This window comes from Coccinella septempunctata, chromosome 6 (genome assembly GCF_907165205.1).
Source record: "Coccinella septempunctata chromosome 6, icCocSept1.1, whole genome shotgun sequence".
Classification (NCBI taxonomy): domain Eukaryota; kingdom Metazoa; phylum Arthropoda; class Insecta; order Coleoptera; family Coccinellidae; genus Coccinella; species Coccinella septempunctata.
In genome coordinates this window covers 19,360,137-19,382,758 of record NC_058194.1, presented here as the reverse complement: position 1 = coordinate 19,382,758, position 22,622 = coordinate 19,360,137, and the positions used below count along the sequence as shown (strand labels likewise).

Genomic DNA, 22,622 nt, shown 5'->3' with positions numbered 1-22,622 from the left:
CTGAAAGCTTATTTCTTACTGATTTCAAAAATATATAACATCATATAATTTGTATCAATATAAAAAATAGAAAATGATCAAAAACCTTTGTTTTCCCAATATTTCTATGGTTTCAACTTTTGACGAGAACAGAAAAATAGAGCTTCCTAAAACAAGATCAGTCTCCTTCCGGCAATGTCATTCTTTCTATGCTTTTTACCAATTTTCACAAAATTTGAATCTTGGAGAAATTGAGTAAGAAGCATAGAAATGAAAGGACTAATAGAAGGAGACTGTGGTAATGATAAGATGCTACATTTTTCTATTCTCATCGAAAGTTGAAACCATAGAAATATTGAGAAAGAAGGTTTTTGACCATTTTTTATTATTTTTATTAATACAAACCATATGACGTTATATATTTTTGAAATCAGTAAAAATTGAGCATTCAAAAAATTGCACAGAAATCTAGTGTTTCCATTTAAAAAAACATAACTTTGGGTCATAGCTCCGTAATTAAACATCCTGCTGAAAGAGCAAGCACGCCACTGGATTCTACTTAAAGAAGTGCCTGTATAATGTTTCAATTTCAGAGCTCTATCATCAGTATTAGCGGAGATATAAATTTATTTCGAAATCGCCATTTTTTCAATTTTCGCTTATAACTCGAAAACAAAAGAAGGTCGCCAAAAAGGACTATAACACTTATTAGTTTCTCAGAAAAAGAGACCGAGAATGAGGTATCAGATTTAAACTCCACTGGTTTAAAAGCTGTAGTGCTAAAACATCGAAATTTGCCCACCCTGTACAATTTAAGTGACAGAAATTATAGCAACCATTTTTTTTTCCTTCATCAAATGCGGAAATAAATGAACATATTCTCCAAAATCCCTCCTTTTTTACATATGTCATGTATCCACATTCGTTTACGATTCCTTCGCTTCTGAAACTCTTCTTCCTCCAGAACAAACGCTAGTTCCTCACCGCTTGAAGACATATTCGCAACTAATCTATTCCTCCGGAGTCCGGCGATTCCGATGTTTTATGTGCGATACCTTCATAAAAATTCCGCCGGTGCCGTGCCGTTCCTTCCATGCCGTCCGTCCGATGCCGATGTATGTGCGCTTACCTTAACAGAAAATTCGATCACATATACTATCTTCAATAGGTATGATCCAGCTGGATTCTGGAATTAGCTGAACCAGATTGGAGCCCAGTGTTGTGCCGTGACCGTCACATTCTGGTAAAATTTCAGGGGCGGGTAAGGCAGATTGTCCGTCTGTTCCGATATTCCTGAACAGTACTGTCAGTATGTCAGAGACGATTCCTATTGGCCCAGTCGTTCGAGTTCTATTGTTATTCGATTGCGGCCCAGTAAAACCAGCAATAATATCGGAACAGGCCCATAGTCAGAGAGAGTTTGTCTTTGGTTGAGCGGTCATTCCCTGAAATTGAAAAAAAGAGTTTTTCCCCGGTCTGCAGGCAGCATTTCCTGTCCAACCGTTGGCTCGGTGAATGCGTCCAAGAACTCGTACAATCGATGGCTTGGGCTGGGATAGTCTACTTTAGTTATACCAACTATAGTGTTTGTTTTTTCTTCTTTGAACATTAAAATTTGTTTTGTTTGTGACTCTTGTCAATAGTATAATAATAAAAACCCACTTTGTATTTTTCCAGCTAGCTTCTTCAGGTATTAGCAGAAGGATTTGAAAGAATCAAATAAATTTAATCATAAACTTTTATATTTATAATAAAACTAAAAATGTCTCATATATACATTGTTCAACTCAATTTAAAATTTATAACACAATCTATCAACCACTTGCATGATTTATGCTGAAGTTCTCTCATTTTATACTGAAGCGTTGGAGGATGATTATCATTGAAAATTATTATATAATTACACCCAAAAACCGTACTTGCTTGAGTTGCATGATATGGAAAGCATTTAATTTCTTGAATTGTTCTTGGCGCTGGTGCACGTTTCAAATTTATACCTCCACCAGCAGATATTAGTACTCTCAAAAAGTCCTTAGTTATGTGTAAGTTATATATGTCAACCACTGAATCAGGGCCTTCCAAATAAAAGTTAATTCCATCAAAAAGTTTGGGTTTGTTAAGAAGTTCATTGATTATTCCCATTCTAATTCCATCACTCAATTCTGGAAAAGTTTCTAGAACTGGATGTGTCAGAAACTTTGTACTGCCATTTAATATATCTTCCACCCAATCTTGTTGGACAATGATTACACCACTAATTAAACAGAGAAGAATTTTGAATGAAACTTTATGTGATTTTTTCACTATTAAATGAGTGATTTCTGACTTCTTCACATCAAAATCTGAGATAATTTTACAATTTTTCAAAGCAAGAAATTTATCTCTGTATTCTTCATCTATAGAATGACAATAGGCGATTATTCTGTTTTTTAAGAATACTTGAGGTTTTCGTAGCTGCTTTTTTGTTTCCATGTTGGCTATGATATCTAATAAGTCTTTTCTTTTTGTACAATCAACAGGAGTTCTCCCATGGAAGTCTATGGATTCTTTCTCTGCACCATATTGAAGTAGCAGCTCAATAACCTTTGCATTTTCCATAATTACAGCTTTATGCAAAGGTGTAACATAAAATTCACCTGGTGAGTTGATTAGAGCTCCGTTAGTTAATAATTCCTCGATAATTTCTAGTGATCCAACTTGAACTGCTTCATGTAGAGGAGTCCAACATGCATAATCTCTCGAATTGATATCCACTTTTTCTTCAATGAGTTCTTTAACTTCCTCAAAACGTTTACGTTTGCATGCAAGATGTAGCTTACTCTCTCCTTTGGCATTTCTCTTGAAAGATTTTGGATCTGTAAAACTGACTTGAAAAGGTAAGTCTGATGACTGATCAGGATCAATTTCAACACTAAAACTTGTATTCTTTATATAGTGAAAAATGTTTTCTAATGAGGTTTTGAAAAATTGTACATTCTCACGTACATTCTCATACCAGTTATCCTTATCAATGTCATCTTGAAGGAACACTTCTTGGCATTTTGGGCAACATCTTTCTTGTTTTGGAATACAATCAGAGCAAAAATAGTGTCCACATTTGTTTATTCTAACTGGTGACTTACACCATTCTTCGCAAACAAAGCAAATGAGCTCATCTTCACACTTTGATAATAATAATTGATATTTAGCATCTAAATCTAGTTTGTCTATGTCTAAATCCATTTGAAATTTCTCTTCGTTAACCTAGGCGAATCAAACATTTTTGTGAAGATTCGTTATGATCAAATCTTTGAATATTTCGTTAATTTTGGCGCGCACGAGATATGTATTATTTCGATCTACAGCTTTCCGTGACTACTAACAAAACAAGAACAAGACTAACTACTCAAAGCAAAGAGCACTCAAAGACCTCATCTTTGTCAAAGGGTTACCTAACTAACAAGCAGAGACAACAGAGGTTGTCTCTGGTACCAAGCACTCGAACTTTACAAGATCTCTTGTCAAGACCTCTTTGACTCTTTGACGACTTTGACTCTTTGACAAGACCCAGGCTACAGAACCGCAGAAACTGCAGAAAGATTAGCTGTATTCGGGTTCGGCTTTTGGACGGTCCGAGGATGGTTCTAGAACTGCGCAGAGGATTTAATACTAGGGCGCAAGAGTTTTGCGCAGTCCTAGAACAATTCTCGGACTGTCAGAAAGCCGAACCCGAATACGACTATTATGCCGCCAAATTCGTAACCTCATCAGAGATTACTTTAAAATCAAGTTTGAAGATTATATTCTATTATACTGAATATTACCTGTAAAGTTCGATTAAAGTATATATAAAGTGTATAATGGTGAAATAATTCACATTGATTTTGAAAAACTATCTTGTGAAGAGCTCAATTATGGCTTTGTTATTCAAAATAGAGAGTCTTTGTGAAGAATTGACATCCAATAAAATAACTGATCGTAAAAAGGCTTCTTCTAATTTTTTACAGACAGTACGAACTGATGAAACAGTTAAAAATTGTAACCAAAACGGAAAAAAATATTGGACACTGCTTATTAGTTCTGTGCATAAATATCTTTTAAAGGTGATTATTCCTGATTAACTCCGAAGGAGATTGAAAATACTTCATTTATTTGCAGGAAGCTGACAAAGCTTTTGAAGATAAACGAAAGAAAGGAACTTTTTCTCAGCCAAATGGAAGCTTGTTTTGTGAAATTGTGAAACTAACCATTTCAGAAGGAAAGTCATTGATCATAGTATTTCATAACAGTTTTTCATTTAAATGCTTTTTGAATGAATTTCTATGAATATTCCTTCAATTGAATTTGTTTTTATTATACAGGGCGAGACTATAGTGTGGACACTATAGTTAGCTGCATCAGCCAGTGTTTGGAAAGTGATACATTGAGTCAATTTTGTATTATACATTATTTGAATGCTCTACAAAGCATAATGTTACCTAATGAATATATTCGATCCCACATAGAAATTTCTGATTGGAATGGTGACTACATTATTAACAATTACCCAAGATAATAGTATAGTAATATTTTTTTAGTCATATATAAAAGAATCAAGAATAGATATAAAAATGACGCAGAAAGTAATGGAAATATTTCGAAAGATTTATTGAATTCTCTTTCCCATTATATAAAATATGGACCCCTTCATGGCTTTTCTATTGAATTATTGAGAGAACAGTTCCCTTTCATTTCACAACTATGTAATAGCGTCAACATTAATTCTACAAGACCTATTCAAATTGCTATTGTCGAAATAATGTATCACTTTACTTTACATGTGAGTTTCAAATGAGAAATGATGGTTTACATTATCAATTATCCATAACACTCTATTTCAGACAGCTAAAGATAGCCGATCATCTTGTTGTAAACTTGGAGAAGATTCATTCCATTCTTTAATTGGATTATATGAGATTCAAAACCCTAGAAATGATGGAATGAAAGTAGGTTATGAGCCTTGGCATATTATTATGTTCGTTTAAGGAATTGAGAATGGAAAAAAAAATTTGCATCTTCATTTCATATCACAATTTTTGTGATTTTGTTATCGTTTTGGATAATTCACCATAATGAGTTGATTGATAATCAACTAATTTTTTTCAGCTAAAATTGGTGAAATATCTTTTACTCCAATTTTCATTGCATCATCCAAGAAGTATACCTGAAGGCCACTCAGGTGCTTATGCATATTCCTGGGAAAAATGGAATCAATGTATGAAATCAATATATAGAAAATGTTACGAAGATATTACTCATTGCTCCAAGTTCCATTCACATTGTGCCAATACAATGCCTATTTGTAGCAAAAAAGAAATCAAATATCTGCAGAAGGATTTTGCTAGGCTTTTTGCAGAATCAATAAGACATGTAAGCAGACCTCTTTTTTGGCATCTAATTTTATATACTCTCATTTTGTTAATCAGAGTTATTGAATGCTCAAGTCTTAAAAATGTATGGTGGCTTAATTCTTTAGAGCGCCATCTATCAGGAAGGACTAGACATACTTGATTATTGTGATGGTTAAGCAGTAGGTATAGCAAGGGGGCAAACGGGTCTGAATAAGAATTATATAAAAAAACTTGAATATCCTCAAAAACACTAAGTTAAAAAAATTTATGCTACCCACCCATGCCAAATAGCTGCATGTAATAATGAGGCGGTTTTTTAGAGTTTCTTAGCTGTAGTGGAATATAGATGGCTTTTTATTGCAGATGGAAATGACTCAAAGCCGATCAGAACAAGGATCATTTGAAGAGAGGGATAGGACTAAAAAACTGAAAATGGAATCACCTATAACCGATCTTATAACTTCAATTGAAATGAGTCAAAAATGGCCATGGTGAGTTTTCAAGCTATTTTTAAGTATAAGACAGTTCTCAGTCAATTTTTTCAGGTTAAATGTAATGTGTATGTTACTCAAAATACAATCAGACATTCTTAATACATCACAATTTTCATCACTTCTACAAATTTTATCGAAATTACAAGTGGAATGTAAGGATAGTTCCTTAGCGCATCACATCTACAACTGTTTAGTCCTACTTGAAAATATTCAGTCTTCACTAGGACTGGGTGAAAATCCAGAGATTCAGAATACTTGGAGTATCATTAGAGATACAGCCTTGAGGTGAGCTAGGAAATATTGAAACTCGGAATTTTGAACTAAGATAAAGCTTCAGGCAAAGAAAATAAACATATATGATGAGAAGGATCTGTAAGAGTTGTAGCAAATTCAAAGTTTAAAAAGTGTCAAAAAATTTGTAAGTAAAGTATTGATAGTGATAAATTGGCGCTAATATTGTTAGATTGTGACATTCATGGGCTTCCTATATGTATGTGTTCTTTGCTTTATGTAACCCAAGGAAAATCATAGTGGCATTTCAGTAAAATTTTCATACAAAATAGAAAATATTCATCATAAATCTGGGAATAAAGTTAGTGTATCATTCTTTAATCTGGACTTTTCGAAAACATATTGGTGATAAATAGGTATGTTCGGCAATGTGTGTATAGTGCAGGTAATTTATACTGTTGTTAGTTAGTTCTTTTAATGAATTTATTAATACTTAAAAATACATTACTACTTGTTTATATACAACAAAGAATTATCTAATCCAATCACACAATTTCCAGTTTTCCTAAAATTCTAAAATCGAATTGAAAATTATTTACGTTAACATTTTTCTATACTTTATCCATCACGTGAAAAATAATTATCAATATATTTGAGATCTGAGGAAATAGCCAATTGCACCACTAGATTTATTTCCGCTCGTTCGCCGATTGCCGCTATCTCTTCCGGTGCGTCGCTCATTTATTTTCTGACTACCTCCTAGCTAGAGCCTTCTAGGTCTCGCGCGTCACAGTTCACCAACGAACGAGGAAATAGGTCCGAACTAGGTTCGTTACAATACAAAAGAGTACCTGTTGGTTCGCTGGCAATGTGTAAATTAAATAGAATTTGGTTAATTTTTCAATATTATGTACAGGGTGGCCGAAATTCGTTGTCTACTGAGGGGATCTCGAGAAGTATTAGAGCTAGAAAAAAATGACACATTTCCGGGCTCTTTTTCAGAGGAACAATTGAATGGTGAACCGTATCCTGCTACGATTCTTCGTTTTTGCGTTATTAGCAAAAAATGAGATTCTGACGATTTCGAAAAGTTCTCATACCTTTTTTGTCTTTGAAGTTACAAATCTTAAACTTAAACACTCTTATACGTAGAATCTACTGGCAAAAGAGTTTTTTCTAATTCAAAAATAACAAACTATAAACGAAAGTGCGCCTAATGTTTCGAAGTGAAAAAATATTTTGAGCTCGTCAGTGGATTCTACGTAAAAAAGTGCTTGCAGAAGGTTCAAGATTTAGATTTGTAACTTCAAAGACAAAAAAGTTATGAGAACTTTTCGAAATCGTCAAAATCTAATTTTTTGCCAATAACTCAAAAACGAAGAATTGTAGAAGGCTACGGTTTTTTACCATTCTTTGTTACTCTGAAAAAGAACTCGAAAATGTGTCTTCATTTTCTTCTAGCTCTTGCAGTTTTCGAGAGCCCCTCATCAGTAGACAACGAATTTTGCCCACCCTGTAGATAATTAACCTAAAGAATAATGAACAGATATCATCTCATCTTTGTTCAAAGTACAACCGGACTAATATTAATAAGAGTACCTGCTGGAAATCAATATAAGAGAAAGAAAATTTTCAAGTTTCAAAAATTCTTTCATCATATTCACGTAAAATTTGAGACAAATGAATGAATATCTCCAGAACCTCAAGATTTGGTATCAAATAAATAAAAATAATTGAGAATCCCAAAATGTAATAAAATGTAGAGTGTCCCATTTGAAATAACAAAGTTAGACTCAACTTCAGTTATAACCGGAGGTACCTAGTACCGATACGAATGAGATAAGAATATTTCAGCTAAAATATCTATTCAACTGAATAGATCTTTGTCAATCGTTATGATTCACAAATATTCACAAAAAATCTCATACGGTTCTCTTGATAATTCTAGGGGATACTTTGTGTGAAACACTATAAATTATAGGTTTGTCCCTATGATTTTCTGTTTGGAGGGAAACTTAATTATTATGCAATTGGCTTGTGGCTAATCTTGACTACTCTGACTTAGCATAGTCGTCTTTAGCGAAAGCCTCGCAAAAACATTTGACCACCCCTGAAATCTCTTTACTTTTTATATGTAGCTAGGGTTGATTTAATTCAGATGTATGTAATGCCCACCTACTTTTTTGAAATTATTTTTTGCAAGACTTCCTCTTGATTGCGCTTGCTGAAATCAATCCGAGATAGTAGTAGTACCTATAATAGACCTACTGTAGTTATCAACAGTTCTCCCCTCCTGCCCTGGGTTCTCATACAAAATAACTTTTATTCAATGAGATAATACATTCACATGATCTTCCTAATCAAATTTTCTGCATATTACATTGCAGACATAAATTTGCAGATCGTTGTGGTTGTATTTTTCATGTTATTGGCTTTCACTACAGACGTCTATGTCTATCATAATATGCTTGGTTACTCATCCTAATTTGATGTTTTTTCTTCTTACATTTAATTTCTAGGACGTTTGGATTGAATCAAAATGATCCCAGTTTGCATAATCTACTTCAGAGGCTTGTTATAGGTGCATACAATATCAGTTCAGAAAACATAATTCAAACATACATTTCTGAAGTTTTGGATGTAACAGAACATAATTTGACAACTTTAGCTACAACTTTTGATCGGTTGAATTTCTCTCAAACTAGAACTCAGAATGAACTACTGATTAAATGGATTCTCAGCAAGAATACTGTCGAAGATTATAATTATCTTTCCAAAAATATTACTGCAAAAATTCTCGTTGGCCTGGTTGCTAATAAGTGGCCTACTTCCATACAAGAAAGAGAAGTTAATGAGATGAAAAGTGAAGAACAACCTTTTAAAGAAATTGCAGATATTTATCTGAAGCTTGGTTTTGAAACCTCTCTTACATCACATGAAAATGAAAAACAACTCAATATAGTTGAAAACAAGCTGAGGAAAGTTACTTTACAAGATGCCTTATGTATTTTTTTGAAGAATTCACTGAAAACGTTGGTAAAATCATCTGATTCTTGCAATAGTATAAAAAAGTTGAAGCATTATTTAAATATTACTGCACTTATAAAGAATATTCTGAATTATTTACTTGATTTCCAACTGATCGAAGAAACTGGTCTGGACCAAAATATTTTATTAGAAATTATGGTATCATTATTGGATAAAATAAATGACACTTTGTCTATTTGCTTCAATGATAAAAATTTTGATGATGTTATCATTTCTACATTGAATGAATGCATGATTTGTTTCTGTGAAATATTTTCGGATTCTTCAAGTTCTTATCTTGATGAAAAAATTAGGAGGATAATAACGACAGACTTACTTAAGACCTTCTTTACTCTCCTTTTAGAACAAGACAGAGGTGAATATTCAAACCATCATTCTATTACTGTTTATCAATAGGACTCGTTTTATTGCAGAGAAAAAAGTAGATTTTAAAGAATTGAGAACACCGTTATTGAATTTAAGGAAGAATGTCATAAAGGTTTTGGTCATGTTTTCTTGTGGGCTGCGGAAATTTGCCACACCTAATCAGAAATTTGTGTTTGATGCCCTGGTAAAATTAGAATACGGCGTTGATGAATATTCAAATTGTGATTTGGTAAGCTGATTTATATTAACCAGTATGTTCCTCTAAAATCAATTTTTTCAAGCCTTTTATATTTCTGGAGAGTACTGCCAAAAGTAAGATAGAAGATTTGGGAGAGCAAAGAATAGCAGCAGTATTGATGCTTCTATACAATTTGTGCACAACTAGATATCGATACTATTCTTGTGCCAAAAATATTTTGGAGTTTATACACTGTGAGTGTTCAGATTTAGAAATAATAATCTTTTCCATATAATAAAAAGAATAACGCTTTCATAAATTAAGGCATCTAAATCATACACCACATTAGTTCAAATACATAACATCTATTGATATAAAATCAAGAAATGTTACAGTCTAAATTGAACATTTGTTGATTTTTAGAGCAATGGATATTATGTATCTGAATTAATTCTGCATATTACTTGTCTACTCTAATTTATAAGGCGTTATCCTTTTTATGATTCAGGGGTTGGGTTACTGTCAAGAATTATGAGATATTATGTACCATGTATCTCAATTGATTTCTCTTGACCATATTGGATAAACAAATGTAGTTTGATATAAAAATATCAACTTATATTATTCAGAATGATATAATTGTAGAAGACATTGAAATATGAACTAGATATATTTTTTGCAAATTTATCTTTAATTTCGACTTGCAATGTCCTCAAAAATTTAAATTATTCAACTCCTATTATAAAGAACTCTTCCTAAAAAAATGTTGAACATTGATATTTTCGAACTATCAAGAATTAACCAAGCAAATCAGCCCACTATTTGGTAGTAATTCTTATAGACAAAACTTTTTTATTTATTATGGTTTCAGATTTTTCCACTAATGTTGCAAATGATGGTTCAAAACAATCAAAAGATGACATGATGGATATGCTTTTTCCATTTTACATGGAACATAAACGTTATGGTCCTGCATATAGTGTTATTTTAGTGAATTGCATAGGAAAATTATATGAAGTAAATAACTCTACCACGAAGCGTTTTCTTCTTTCTAATTTTTTTTTTTTTTAGATTGATACAAACCATGACTTCGCCAAATGGAGTGGCAGTGAAGTGGTTTTGAAATTACCTGAATTTTTGTGTAATGACTACCTGGAAGTCAGATTTGCTGCTATACAGAATATCATAAGATTTTTCGAAGTATCATCGTCCAGAAAGAAAATTGAGGATATTCATTTACAGGAAATTGTTTTCCAAAATATTTGTGATAAGGTAACTTTTTCATTTCGAATTAAATCTTTATTCTTCATCTTACAGGGTGAGTCAACAGTGACTCTAGTTAGCGCGTAAGCTGAATTTATTTTTGACTTGTTAGGGTGGCCTGAAAGTGGTGAAATACGAAACCACCCTGCATTTTCAATTGAGCATACGCAATTTTTATATCATATTCATATTCATCATTTTCAAATCACTCTACAGTTGGTCAGAAGGACACTGCAATTTTTCAAAAATTACCTTTAAAAACTGTCATTAACTCAATTTTATCAAATGGCATGCTCTGAACTTTGTTGTCTGTTTTTTGTTGCTTTGAGTGAGGCCCCATATAGTTTAGATTCACAATCAATCCAGATAAATGGCGTTGCAGTCGAGCTATTGGATTTTTTCTTAAAGGGCTGGAACGATTTTTGATTGGTGTGTGGGTGTAATTCAACTTTTCGAACATTTGGCGATTTTAATTGAATTTTATTAGGACTATTTTGATTCAGAATCGAGCCAGGCTGTTACGGTGGAGGTATAAATTTTTTTTTTTAGCGGAAGTTGAGGTTTTTATCGAATTTTTGTTCATTGATTAGGGTTAAACATTATGATAAATTTTTGTATATATGTTTTCGTGTGGGGTTCAGAATGGTTCTACACGTAGGCCCGTCATACATTGTTCTTTCATTAATTTCGAGTTCAACCGAAGTTTGAAGTTGCTTGTGATTTTAAATGAAAATTTTCTATAGCTTGGGTATTGTTATTTTTTTCGTATATGGAAATATTTAACTCTAAATTTCATTTGAAATTGCATTTATTTTATAGATAGGACAACATCTCCCGGATTCTCTAGTTCAAAATAAAATTCCTCGTGTTTTTCAGAGTGACAAAATTTTTGAAGTAGAAGGGAACTTGACCAACGAAAGACAAATAGATGAAATTGTTTCAAGATCTGCCAGTGCATTACATGTCTTGAGTTCAATAGTAATAACGAGTCACCAATGGAGAGAAAATGCTTTGTTTGTTCTTTTCAAAATAATTTATAAACGTCGACTAGGTAGAATGTTCTTCTGACATCGAACATCTTCCAATTCATTTACGATTGGTTTTGTTTCAGACTGTTTTCCCAAAGTACTCAAGATGATTTCACAATATTTGAATTTGAAAAATGAATCAGTATTATTGGAGAAATATTCAAATGGTATTTTAAGGAGATGGTTAAATGAAGATCTCGGTCTGGATGATTTTCTTTTTTCTCTATTTGGTTGCGACAATATGAAAGACTTTTATGAAAAGAATATGAATGAAATTTTGCCATATTTGATTGAAAATAGGAAGGAACTAAGTATTGTAGAATCCACTGGAAAAACTTTGACTGTTATTTTAGAAGTAATTGATTGTAGTTATTTTTTTATGATGTTTTATAACTATAATTTTTCCAGGAATGTTTTTCCACTTTATGTGTTAGAGGTCTAGTGTCCAATATTGCCGAGTTTTCTCAAATTGATTTTGAGAATAATAATTTATTCATTTGTCTTATGGAACACTGTGGACGCCAAGAATTCTTGTTGAATTTTGCAGCAAAAATTGATGAAATACTATACAATTTATTGTCAGCTGTTAAAGATCAGGACGATATATCAAAAAAATTTGATATACTTTTAATTCTTCCAAAATCTGTTGAACAGAATATTACACTGAGAGACTTTTGTGAAGTGATCGATGTAATTAAGGTAAGCTACTCTTCTACTAAAATTGGGTAAATAATTTATAATTAACTTTATAACCTAGTAGAATGAAATATTCTAGTAGGCTAGAAAACCCATTTTTTTCCTAATTTGTTTCTCATTTTCATCCAGTTGTATAAAATTCATTTAGTCCCTAGTAATTATTCAATTGAAGTCCTGAATATTTCTAGGATAAAGTTTGCCATGGACAACCTTTGGTGCTTCATTTACTCACAGAGAAAGTGAATAAACTTCAGAATATAATGATGAAGCTAAATATAAAAATACATAATTCCTTAGCTCTGAATGACAAATTATTAGCTTTTCATCAGTACACTATATTAAATGATATGTGCATGCAGTACTTCAGCTCATCAGATGCAAGAGAATATTTCATAAGAGATATTTGTTATGTACTAATCAGAATCATCAAGAACAATTCTGAATTTTTAGAGCTCAGGGCAAGTGCTGTTAAATATTTCAAAACATGTTTGGATACTCTGATTACATTCCCTGAGATTATGCGAAAAAGTTTCATACCAATAGTCACAATATTCATCAATATTATCATAGATGGGAAGAATGATTTACTGACTGATCTAACATTAGATCTCGTTAAATATTTGATTAACGATCACATAGGAATCTTTGAAGATATCATCAAATGTATGGATAATTTACCAGAACACCATTTGTTATTGGAACTATCTGAGGTTCAATCTAAATTGAAGAAAGTTGATGATGAAATTTCCCTCAAAAAGGAGATTCAAAATTTCGTTGATAATGGTTACACCAATAAAGATTGTTCATCTAAAATAGATACTCTGAAAAACTTGAAAATGTACTTATTCACTCTGAAAAGACAACTGAAAAACTTATATAGGGATCTTAGTAAACTCAATGGTTTTTCTGAAGATTGTGAGAACAGTTTACTACACCAGATGGTTAGTCTTTTGGTTGACTTATGCCTCTCCAAGGACAAAGGCGTAAGTGAAAATCACACATTTCTCATATCTCATTTTTACCCAATCTTTTTATTTTTAGGTGAGTATGGAAGCTTTGAAATGTCTAGGAGAATTGGGCCCATCAGATTTGATGACTTTAATAGTTAAACCAGAAAAACAATTATTTTTTGAAAATTCTACTCCTCAAGAATTTTTTACCGGACAAGTCATATCCTTGTTGAATATGTATCTTATCGATGACAACATTCAACTTATTTGTCCATCAATGGAAATTTTATTCAGCGCTCTTAATACTTCAGAAGGAAGAAAGGCATTAGGTGAGTTGGGATAAATTCTTCATCTTGAGTTATGCATTGATTTCATCCTCCCAGAATCAGGGAATGATTATGGGTATGGTCCATTACCCAATGAGTATTTCACCCCGTTTCTCATTGGTAAGAAGCCTAAATCCTTTATTCCGAGTTTGAAAAAGAGCATGGATCAATTGTTGTCTCAAATTGATTTGAATCATTTATGGTGCCCAGAAGAATCTGTCGAGTATGATGAGTGGATAAAAAATTTACTTTGCAAAATATTACAAACTATATCCGATTGTTATATTCCCAAATTAATACCAATTTGTGAATTGAAGGTGAGTAAAAAACTACTAGTATCTTCCAGAGTCATTACATATCTTTTTTTCTTGTAGATTGCATTCTGTGAAGCATTACTACCCTCGTTAGTTTATCTTCTGGTCAGTTTAAATAACAACATTAATACCATAATAACAAAAAAAATAAACAAGTTTTTCGAAGGACATTGGACTGCTATTATGACAAATAATAAGCAGAACCTCATAGTTCTCAATAAAAAAGCAGTAAAGGTGATGTTGAGTGTTGTTCATTTTGTAAGAGTGAACAGAAGCAATTTAAAACAAGAGACGTAAGTAAAACTAGCGGAAAATCGGATTATCTATTGTCTCTTCCATTATAAGGTGGGAGCAATGTAAACAAGTTCACTATTTATATTTGCACATAAAAAAGTTCTTAATATTTCTGTACTTTAAGCATTTCTATATTTTATGAACTTTTTTGGTAACATCTTGAGTTATTGTAAAAATACGTATTTTTTTCAGAAGAGCAGAAGATTTTGACTTAGATTACTTGAAAATTGCAAAAGCTGCTCAATACTGTAGTGCATACTTCACTTCATTGTTGTATACAGAGATTTGGTGTCATTCCAAAGTTGAAACAATAGATTCTTATTCATTCAAAAGTTCTATATTGGATCTTATTCATGAATCGGATGAAGGAGAACTATCGTTGGCTGTACTCAATATATTAAGATCAGTGAGTAACAGTTCCTTAAATATTTTATCATTTAATAACTCCTCTAACGTCTCTTCAAAACCATGTAGTCTCAATTGATATCTGATGATTAATATTCTGTATTTTTTTTAAGTCATATAAAGCAATTGGAGACGAAGATTCACTTCAGGGATGTGGAACATCTTTGCTATTAAATCCTCAACTTAGAATAGAACATTTCAAAGATGTTGGAATGTGGGATCAAGCAATATTGTATCAGAACCTTCAAATATCCCGCGATGTTCCAACATCTAAAGACATGCTAATTGATAGTCTGAAGCACTGTGGATTATATGAAACTTCATTAATGTGCAACGATTCACTAATCGCACCTGATTATGAATGCATGTGGCGTTTAGGTAAATGGACCCTACCAGAAATGAGAAAATCAGTTGATAAGAAAAAGGTTTCATTCAACCACGAGATGGAAAAGTACAAATATCTCATTTTGAAGGCAGTGCACGAAAGAGATGTTTTCAGCGTCATGGAGCATATAGAGAGTGCTCGACTCTCAGTTGTAGGAAAACTGAAACATACCAGTTTGGAAAGTAGCAGTAATCTGTATGGTATTCTTGCTTACCTGCAGAGTTTCAATGAAATAGAGGAATTCTTGAATGCTTCTTCAAATACAGAAGATTTGAATATCGTCATAAAAAAATGGCATCATCAAGATGAAATTGATAAAAGATTTATTTATGTGGAACCAATAATCACTCAAAGAATGATTATTCTGAGTGATTTTCTACAAGAATTCGAAGATGTAACATTCTATAAAGATCATCTCATTGATTTTGCCCTGAAGTTATCAGGTATGTTGAATCCTGTGAAGGTGTTTTTTGGAATATTTGCCATCCTGAATTATATTTCGACATAAGCCCCTCTCATAATCTAAAATCAGCTTCTATCTAGATTTTCGTTTTTCATTTCATAAGTATCATATCATATTCGGTTTGGACTTCCCAGGGGCTTTCGCTTGGCCTACTCCTAGTAGGTTGAGAAGACAGGAAGGGGTTTTTTCTCCTTTCCATTTTCGTCTTCCCAGGGGCTTTCGCTCCGCTAGTCAAACTAGTTCTGGAGGGGTGAAAACTAGGACATAACTAGGTTGGTTTAATATGAGGTTCAAAGTTATTAACACTACGGGACGGAGGCTTACCTCTAAAGTCACAGCACTGACTATGAAGTCTATTAAAGCTCTTAGAGATTATTATTAGTCTGTCGCACAAGGCGCTAATCACTCTCGCAACCCCGTTTTTAAACGCTATTCGCAACAACTGATGTAAAAGAAAAGAAAATATAAACGCTCAAACAGCTCAACACTAGTTGAGAATCAAGAATGAATACGGAATCAAGAATAATAATGATAAATACAGAGTAAATAACGGATATAGTGAGATCCTCTTATATATCCCACCTTAGGGAAGAGCGCCGGTGAAAATGTCTTTGTTGGGCTTATCGGTACTAACGAACAAAATTGGTTATCTACAATTTCCTGATGTTTTCACACGGTTCTGCATCGTTTTTAGAAATAAAAAAAAAAGATAAAAACTGTCTGGAAAGTTTAGGGTTCCTACAATTTCTGAATCTTGAAACGAAATTAAAATTGTAATAATACTTGAAGCCAAAACAAAATCGCAGACTCGTCTTAATATGAGGAGAGATTTTAACTAAAGTCCAACTTTATTACAAGTTCTTATTTCTAGTAAAAGCAACCTTATATGCGCAGGTTGGAGAGTTTTTCATAGCATGTGCTCTCTTTCAGAGAAAGCAAGATTAGAAAATATTAATCATTTTGGAATTCGCGCATTGAATTTCGTAAGGAATCTTCCGAAGCTCACCGAAAATGAAGAAAACAGAATATTTTTGGAAGATGCCCAGTTATGTTGGGAAAGCAATAACAAGCTTATTGGCAGAAGGATTCTCGACAAAATAGCTGGAAATGAAGAGATTAATCCGAAGTACGCTTCCTTGTACGGAAATTTTTCAAATAATCAACTATGTTTTGTAGATTAAAGTCTGAAGCACTGAAGTTGGTTGGTAAGTGGAGCGCCGAATCTTACTCTGAACATGCAAATACCATAATCGAGAATTATTTGGAACCATCACTGGTATTAATGAAAGATTCTGATAAAACAAAAGATGAGTGGAAATCTATTTATGATACTTACGACACTTTGGGAAAATTTGCAGATAGGCAGTATCAACAGGTAGGAATATGGTTTTTCTCTTCCTGTCTTGCTTTCAATTTTGTACATTTAAACATTAATACAGGCATGAATCATTATTCAACTTAAGCAACCGAGAGTATAACAGTGTTATACTCTTATACTCCAAAATATTTTGAACCCATTCTTGACATTTCTAATATTCCATTCCTGCAGGTTACAGCACACATTGCGTCAGATGTTTTTCAGAAAAAAATCGAAAATTTACATAAATCCAATGAGACAATAAAAAATTTGCGAAAAGCAACAACACCAGAAGAGAGAATTGCAAAAATTTTTCATGAGAAACAAAGCAGTATTGACCATACGGAAATTGAAAATACAAAGAAGGAAAAAGATTACTTTTTACATATCGCCCTCAAGTATGTTTTTTATAATTTATTTATATTCTATTAGATTCATGACTTAAAATAAAAATTTTCAGGTATTATATGAAAAACTTGGCATGTAGTGATAACTGCCATTTGCAGATATTTAGAGTAATGGCGTTATTCTTGGAAAATAGAACATGTGCTTCCATCAAAGAACTCATTGAAAGATACATTCCAAAAATACCAACCTATAAATTTCTTACTATCCTACCTCAACTCATTCCCCATATAGCAATCAAAAATACTGGGGATATGTTTTCTCTTAAAGCTAATGAAATAATTGACAGATGTGCAAGAGAACACCCACATCATACACTACCCATAATTTTAGCACTGGCGAACTCTCTAAAAGATTCTGACTACAGTAAAATTAAAACTAAAGTATCTATAAATGAGGATAGAGTTGCCGAAGCAAAAAAAATCATTAAGTCCTTGAAGAATGACCCAGTTTTGAAGGGTATAATAATTGGTTTAGAAATTGTTTCTGATGCATTGGTTGAGCTTGCCTATATGGCATCAAAGGAAAAAAGCAGAAAGTGTGAAATACCAAAGAGAAGTAAAATTGCGTCTATTAAAAATTTTCCTACAGTTGCGGTGCTAACTCATAACTTACAAATTCGAAAAAATGGAAAATATGACGATATTGTGGGTAAGTTTGATGAAAGTTTTTTTTCATTTAGTAGTTTTAATTTGAGGAATCTGCACATAGGTCCCTTCCACAATTAATACTTGCTTGGCTCTCAAAATTCTGTCACCATAATTATATTTTTCAATGTTCTATTTTCATGAGGGCCTGAGTGGATTTTTACCCAACAATCTCAACTGTATCCTGGGATATTATTTGATGTGAATATGTCAGTAAATTTGCAAATAGTGAGACAATTTGGAAAACTGATGATTACAAAAATTAAGGGATATATTTTGGTGTTGAATTCATCAAATTATTCATACTGTTACCAGATGTTTTTATTTTTATGTCAAATAGTACATTTTTCAATTACGAGTACATTTTTTTGCAGGAATATATAGTTATGAAACACAGTATAGCTTAGTAGGAGGGAAGAACGCACCCAAGAAGATCAAATGTATAGGAACAGATGGAAATCCTTATGAGCAGCTGGTTAAAGGCCAAGATGATCTTAGGCAAGATGCTGTCATGCAACAGGTTTTCACCATAATGAATAGTTTGCTGTCAGCTAACAAACATTCTTATGGTTTGAAAATTAGGACGTACAAGGTAACTTTTGTGTTGTAACATTGCCAGATTTTTTCTATTGAGTAAAGAGATTAAATGAAAAGTGAATGTGGAGGACTAAAAACAATTGGTTAGAATTTAAAGTATCTGTGCTTCAATAAATGCTAGAGTCTTTCTTTGGGACACTATTCAACAAATATTTATTATCGTATCCCTTTACCAGCTGACAGTTAATTGTAAATAGGTGTAACCTTCTTCAATTTTCAGATTGTACCACTTTCAATGAGAAGTGGAGTTTTAGAGTGGGCCAAAAATACGATGCCTGTTAGTGCATACCTCACAGGTGATGGGGAAATTGAAGGGGCCCATCAAAGGTACAGACCTCAAGATAAAAGACCCTCAACTTGTAGGGTAGAAATTAATGTAAGATGTTCTGTTTTAACTGATATGACATAGTTTTATGTAATTTTTTCAAACCTTCCAAATGTAAAGTGTGAATCATTTTTAGGATGCTGCGAAGACTAGTGCGGAAAACAGATTGAAAGTATTCAATAAAATTTGTAAAAATTTTAAGCCTGTATTCCATAAATTCTTTGAGGAAAATTTTTTGCACCCTGCAGTTTGGTATGAGAGAAGAAGGGCCTTCATACACAGTGCAGCCACCACAAGTATGGTGGGATATATTTTGGGTATAGGGGATAGGCATGTCAGTAATATCTTGATAGATAAAACTACAGCAGAATTGGTGCATATTGATTTTGGTGAGTGATTTATCATATTGATTCGTTTTGATTTCAAACTCCAACCCAGCTGGAATGATAGTAATTTGAATTCCTTTTCAGGTATTGCTTTTGAACAAGGTAGAACATTGCCAACACCGGAAACGGTGCCCTTTAGGCTCACAAGAGACTTTGTTGATGCTATGGGTGTATCTGGTGTAGAAGGAGCTTTCAAAAAGTGAGTAATATCTTGTTTCTATGCTTATTATATGTACCTCTACAAGGCAAGCATTCAAGGAATACATTTATTCAATGTATTCATCAAGAATAAATATTACCTGATTGAACAATTATTACGTTTGACATAGAGACTCTTCTAAGCTAATGTTATCTGACATTGTTAACTTTTTGTATACCTTCTTGATTTGTCCAATACAAATATTGTAATTATTATTATAACCACTTTGTACATTATATGTATTATTTGATTTTAGATCGTGTGAGAAAACTATGACTATTATGAAGGACAACTACCAAACTATTATGGCCATATTAGAAGTGTTATTGTATGATCCTTTGTATAGTTGGACCGTGAGTGTAGCAGAAGCTAACAAACGACAGCGTGATCCTCTTGATGATACTACACACTTTAGGACTTCACCCCAATCTTGTGAAGCAGGTAGGGTTTCCCAATTCAAAACTTTTTGTTCAATCCCAAATTGATATTGTTCGATTGAAGGATCACTTAATTTTTTTTTGTTACATCATTTGAATAATATTCAATTGTCTTTAGATTTTTCGGTTAACACCACTGCACAAAGGGCCTTAATGAGGTTGAAAGCAAAACTACTTGGTATAGAGGAGGGAACTCCCATGAGTGTAGAGCATCAAGTAGCAGCACTGGTTCATCAAGCTATGGATCCAGCGAATCTGTCTAAACTATATTGTGGTTGGCAAGCATATTTGTAAGAGAAAATATTGTACAATAATGATAATAAGGAAAAGATTGTTAAAATTGATAAATGATATATTTTTGTAGATTTTGATCAATGTTGTGTTTGTGTTAATTGTTATTGTGTTCTTGAGATATTATTACTTTTGAGATTACATATTTTTATATCGAAATGATTGTTTATTACTGAAAAGTGATAGTGCCTTACGGCAATGAATGCATCTGAATTTATCCTCATTATTGTTTATTACGTTCAAAATCTTTCATGTTTGATTTGAAAGCTGATAATATGATAATATTCTCATTTGCCTAGGGATGTAGATCGCGAATTTTCAGATGATCAATTTAAGATACAAATATCGATTGGCAAAGTTTCGGTTCTTCATTGGTCCCCCTTCAGGAGGAAAATAAAAATACAGAAAGAAGTTTATATTGAATAGATTTGCATGCAGTGTTTACCAAGTGACAAAATGATTCATGAGGAAGGTTCCTTTCTGGCAGAGTCTACTATGAAAGAGAAAAATGATTAATTACAATTATATTATAGAGCTTGAAAAGTTCTATAAAAAATTGAGAAAGTCAAATATCTGACTTTCAATGATAACTTACTGTAACGTTTTAACGTGAATTTCATTTGAAATTCTTCATGTATTGAGACTAAATGAGCATTATCTTGAATTCATTTTCGGCAAATACAGTCTAAATGAAACAATATAGGATTAATTTTCCTAAGCTGGAATATTTAATTTCAACAATATCATCTACACAATTTCATAAAATTGTCTTCATTTATCTATTTTTTTTACATCTTCCTCCTTTTTATTCCCTGAAGTCAACTGTTTTGAAGGTCCTTTCCCTGAAGTCAACTGTTTTGAAGGTCCTTTTGTTACTTTCAGCCTCTTGATAGTGGGTCCAGCAAATTTAGCTTTTGTTTTTTTATCATCTGGTATGTAGATTTCGAAAGTCCTGCAGTACCTCAATATATTTCCTTAAAAAATAATCCACTTCACATAAGAAAAATATATCATAAATATTTCAAATAAGCTACTTACTTACTGTTGCTTCTGGTAAAGAATATTCTTTAACTATATAATCCACCTTACATTTTGAAGCATCAGCATGATGATCAGTAATAAACTTCAAAGCATTGACTAAAGATACCCTTCCTTTAGGAACATACACTGGCTCAACAGGAACAAATGTAGATTCTGAATATGAGCTCCTATCTGTAGGTAGAGGTCTTTGAGGTTTACCTGTACTTTCCTGAAATGATTATAAAATCATTATCAGACTTAATTAAAACTCTATTGCAAGGCTTACTATCTTTGACTCTGATGTGACAAAAACCTTTTTGAGGTTCCTATTAAGCTCTTCATGTTTACGTAATGTTTCTTGAAATTCAGCCGAGTTCTCTGCAAAACAATGTTAGGAATAGAATTGCTTCTCACTTGAAATATAAGCTTAGTGAAGTTACAATTCACTTATATAATACGTACATACATTTTGGTTTTGTATTCAAAGTACATCTACTCACATTTGTACATCTCACCTTTCAAAATTTGTTCAATTTCCAATTGTTCTACTTTATGATGAGGTGCAGGAATGGGCTTATTTTGTGAAATTATTTTATGGGCTCTGCTTTCTATATTGTAATTCAAAAAAGGACGTTTCATGTGTGATATTACTTTACCCATAATTTCAATTTTAAATAGATCAAATGAATTTAATATAATTAAAAACAGAAATAAGGATTTAAAATGTTTATATTCTAATTAGTTATTAACAAAAAAACTAATAACAGGCGTGATTAAGGTATAATTAACATATAATTCAAAATAGAAATCGGCAAAAATTTCTTTTTTTTCAGGTTATTTAAGTGACAGATTGAATTCTTCTATGAAGTGTGACTTCACGTCTATGTTCACATTTTTCCTCACTTTTTTATCTGATATTCCACTTGAAATTCTTTAAATCATTGGCGTAGACTATAAAACTTCACCTAGCGATAATGCACAATAAATTGTTGATTGAAAGCTCAATCATATAGATCATTCGATGCTCTGAACTGTTTTCTGAAGGATACAATTAAATTTGTGCCTCAATTTCTTCTTGTTCGGAAGGAAATTACTGTCCATTTTCCATACTTCTTAGACTATTCTCAGCGCCGCCCATGCATTTCCTAGCACTACATCCACTGATGATA

The 22,622-nt window shown here is 32.5% G+C and overlaps 3 protein-coding genes across 5 annotated transcripts; 1 reads left to right on the top strand and 2 right to left on the bottom strand.

The window, feature by feature from the left end:
* Positions 1-1,710: 1,710 nt before the first annotated feature.
* On the bottom strand, positions 1,711-3,472 carry LOC123314853 (BRCA1-associated RING domain protein 1-like). Of its 2 annotated transcripts, none has more exons than XM_044900240.1 (2): positions 2,975-3,472; positions 1,711-2,842 (listed from the first exon to the last, which is right to left on the bottom strand). In XM_044900240.1, exons 1-2 carry the CDS (start codon positions 3,199-3,201, stop codon positions 1,762-1,764), a joined length of 1,308 nt encoding a protein of 435 aa, XP_044756175.1. In that variant the 5' UTR covers positions 3,202-3,472; the 3' UTR covers positions 1,711-1,761. The 2 variants fall into 2 exon arrangements, with proteins under 2 accessions (XP_044756175.1, XP_044756176.1); XM_044900241.1 differs by having other exon boundaries at positions 2,965-3,136.
* A 233-nt stretch (positions 3,473-3,705) lies between these two features.
* On the top strand, positions 3,706-20,592 carry LOC123314851 (serine-protein kinase ATM). 2 transcript variants are annotated; one of them, XM_044900239.1, is made up of 32 exons: positions 3,706-4,061; positions 4,117-4,216; positions 4,320-4,481; positions 4,536-4,777; positions 4,839-4,943; positions 5,104-5,367; positions 5,712-5,839; positions 5,894-6,127; positions 8,593-9,476; positions 9,535-9,716; positions 9,769-9,919; positions 10,537-10,682; positions 10,737-10,937; positions 11,805-11,979; positions 12,040-12,311; positions 12,365-12,655; positions 12,841-13,635; positions 13,694-13,931; positions 13,986-14,245; positions 14,303-14,535; positions 14,732-14,942; positions 15,055-15,769; positions 16,720-16,915; positions 16,966-17,164; positions 17,339-17,544; positions 17,607-18,202; positions 18,573-18,790; positions 19,016-19,171; positions 19,257-19,509; positions 19,591-19,705; positions 19,962-20,146; positions 20,261-20,592. In XM_044900239.1, exons 1-32 carry the CDS (start codon positions 3,873-3,875, stop codon positions 20,434-20,436), a joined length of 8,478 nt encoding a protein of 2,825 aa, XP_044756174.1. In that variant the 5' UTR covers positions 3,706-3,872; the 3' UTR covers positions 20,437-20,592. The 2 variants fall into 2 exon arrangements, with proteins under 2 accessions (XP_044756174.1, XP_044756173.1); XM_044900238.1 differs by having other exon boundaries at positions 14,729-14,942.
* Positions 20,593-21,138: 546 nt separating this feature from the next.
* Positions 21,139-22,312, bottom strand: LOC123314769 (protein NDUFAF4 homolog). Its single transcript, XM_044900108.1, has 4 exons — positions 21,969-22,312; positions 21,740-21,831; positions 21,472-21,682; positions 21,139-21,407 (listed from the first exon to the last, which is right to left on the bottom strand). Exons 1-4 carry the CDS (start codon positions 22,111-22,113, stop codon positions 21,205-21,207), a joined length of 651 nt encoding a protein of 216 aa, XP_044756043.1. The 5' UTR covers positions 22,114-22,312; the 3' UTR covers positions 21,139-21,204.
* Positions 22,313-22,622: the final 310 nt, after the last annotated feature.